Source organism: Passer montanus, unplaced genomic scaffold (genome assembly GCF_014805655.1).
Source record: "Passer montanus isolate IOZ18808 unplaced genomic scaffold, ASM1480565v1 scaffold5669, whole genome shotgun sequence".
Taxonomy (NCBI): Eukaryota; Metazoa; Chordata; class Aves; order Passeriformes; family Passeridae; genus Passer; species Passer montanus.
The window spans coordinates 1-2,531 of record NW_024370671.1 but is presented as its reverse complement, the minus strand read 5'-3'; the positions used below and the strand labels follow the sequence as shown (position 1 = coordinate 2,531).

Sequence of the window (2,531 nt, the reverse complement as noted above, 5' to 3'; positions counted from 1 at the left end):
AGAGCACTTACAGCAAAGGCGGAGCGGGCTGAGCTGGAGCCGCGATATTTGCGCCATTACAAAACCCCCGCTTCCCACTGCCAACACACTAATACAACATTCAATTAAGACATGCTAAAAAGACATAAACAGCGAAATATCACCTCGGTGATAAAAAACATGCGATCTTGAAGAAAAAAATAAAAAACAAAACAGCTTTAAGACAACTTCTGTACGAGAATAAGGTAACTTAAGCGAAAAAAAAGCATAATTTAAGATTACAGAATTAAAGACAACACACGCGTCCCTAAGAGTTTTCACTGGATAACGAAAAGTGCGGTGACTCAACCCTTTATGAGGAATGTGGGCGGCTCTGAAAAGAGCCTTTGTTTGGAGCAGAGCCTGAGGAAGCGTCTACTTGGCTTTGGCCTTGTGGCTGTCGGTCTTCTTGGGCAGCAGCAAGGACATCCAGCTGGCCCGCCGCATCCGCGGCGAGCGCGCCTGAGCCCCTGCTGCAGCCCGCACACACCCAAAGGCTCTTTTAAGAGCCACCACAGCGTCACATCAAAAAGAGCTGCAGCGCTGCTTGAAATTTTCGTTTAAATTTACCCCTGATGCTTCGCAAAACCGCGAAGTGAAAAGTGCTTTTAAAACACTCAGTAGGGGTAGTGTGTGAAGTAGAACTTGGGAGGAGGGTGATCAGAGAGCCTTGGCAGGGTGGAGGGGTTTTTCACATCCCTGTGGCTGATGGATGTGACACAGCTTTGAGGAGAGAAGGGGGTGGAGGGGCCTCACAGGGACCCTCCTGTGCCTGGGGTCGAGCCGTGCTCAGGAAATTGCACCTGAAACCCCGCCCGGCGCGTTCCAGGCAAGGGCAGGAGCTCCCCGCGTTACCGTGCTCTGTTCCTGTGCTGTGCTGCTGTCCCTCGTTACCGCCACAGCCAACAAAGAGATCCCTTGAGGGGGCTGCCACCCTGCTCCAACAATTCTTAACTCCCGGAACGAGAACAACCATCGCAATAGATCAGCTTTGATGTATATTGTTATACCTGGTATTAAAGCAATGGGCAGCCACGCTGATGGCAGAGGGTGCCTGAGGCTTCTTGCAGCACTGAAAAGGCCAAGAAACTGATTGAAAAGTACTGGGGATTAAGGGATAATCTACCAAAATTTTCCAGGTTTGTTACTATAATAATACAAAACTGGGTGGGCGGAGAAAGTTGTCAGGTTTAGTTTGTTTTGGGGTTTTTTGTGGGTTTTTTGTGGGGTTTATTTTTGGCTTTTTTTGTGTTTTTTTGGTATTGGGGTTTTTTTCATTTTTTATGTGGAGGGGGTATTCTCAAAAAGTTTTTCTAAAAATCATGGATTTAAAATGTATGTATTCTTGCACTAATGAGAGTAAATGTCTTTTAACTTGCATTTCTCCTGCAGTGATCACCATATATGCTGAGTTGTCATTCCTGCAGCCAGTTCTTCAGCATTCTTCATGAATTTCTGGAAGGACAGATATACACACCTGCACTTTTCAGCCCGCCTTTGTTCAAATTCTTACCATGAGGCAAGGTCAGTGTAACAAGGGTCTGAGGACCAAAAGGAGGAGTTAAGAAATAAACCTCAGATTCATTCGTGGCTGATGTTTCTCTGGCTGGCCCGCAGCATCCTCGGAGAGCGCTCCTGAGTTCCGTGCCGCAGCCCTTCCCGGCCAGGCTCCCGAGGCAACCCACACAGACCCAAAGGCTCTGTAAGAGCCACTACATGCACAATACAAGAGCTGTAGCGCTGTCGCAAAACGTGTACGGGTCACTGATCTGGGGGAGAGGAGACTGCAGAGGTGCAGATATGGCATGGCAATGTGCCTCATTGAGGCCCATCTCCATCGACAGAACTGTAATCCAGTCCCCATGGCGGTGTTGGAGGCACTACACACACCCTAATTTAAGCTGTGGAGCTGCTTGGAAACATATTTCCCTTATTTGATAGGAGGGAATACCAGGTTTGTATATTAGCGGTGAAATAGGAGTTTACATCCCTGTGACTGGTGTTTTAGGGATTTGTTTGTTCCAGCGTCTCTCTTGAAACAGAGGCCACTGCAGCTGTGTTATATTGACAACATAATCTATAAAACATTACAGCAACTCCCACTGGTGAAGCAGCCTCCATTACTGGAACTCACTATAGTTCATCACCCACTGCACAAGAATTATTTACCTTGTTCCCCATTCCCCATGAAACCACACTTAAACCAGCGTTGCAGCTCTTTTTGATGGTCATGTAGTGGCTCTTAAAAGAGCCTTTGGGTGTGTGCGGGCTGCAGCAGGGGCTCAGGCGCGCTCGCCGCGGATGCGGCGGGCCAGCTGGATGTCCTTGGGCATGATGGTGACGCGCTTGGCGTGGATGGCGCAGAGGTTGGTGTCCTCGAAGAGCCCCACCAGGTAGGCCTCGCTGGCCTCCTGCAGCGCCATGACGGCCGAGCTCTGGAAGCGCAGGTCGGTCTTGAAGTCCTGCGCGATCTCGCGCACCAGGCGCTGGAAGGGCAGCTTGCGGATCAGCAG

At 49.5% G+C, this 2,531-nt stretch overlaps 1 protein-coding gene across 1 annotated transcript; it reads right to left on the bottom strand.

The window, feature by feature from the left end:
- Positions 1–1,277: 1,277 nt before the first annotated feature.
- LOC120510206 (histone H3.3) lies at positions 1,278–2,528 on the bottom strand (the record flags this gene model as incomplete). Its single annotated transcript, XM_039725770.1, has 1 exon — positions 1,278–2,528. A coding segment is annotated over one exon (228 nt), but the record flags the coding sequence as incomplete, so codon positions are not given.
- Positions 2,529–2,531: the final 3 nt, after the last annotated feature.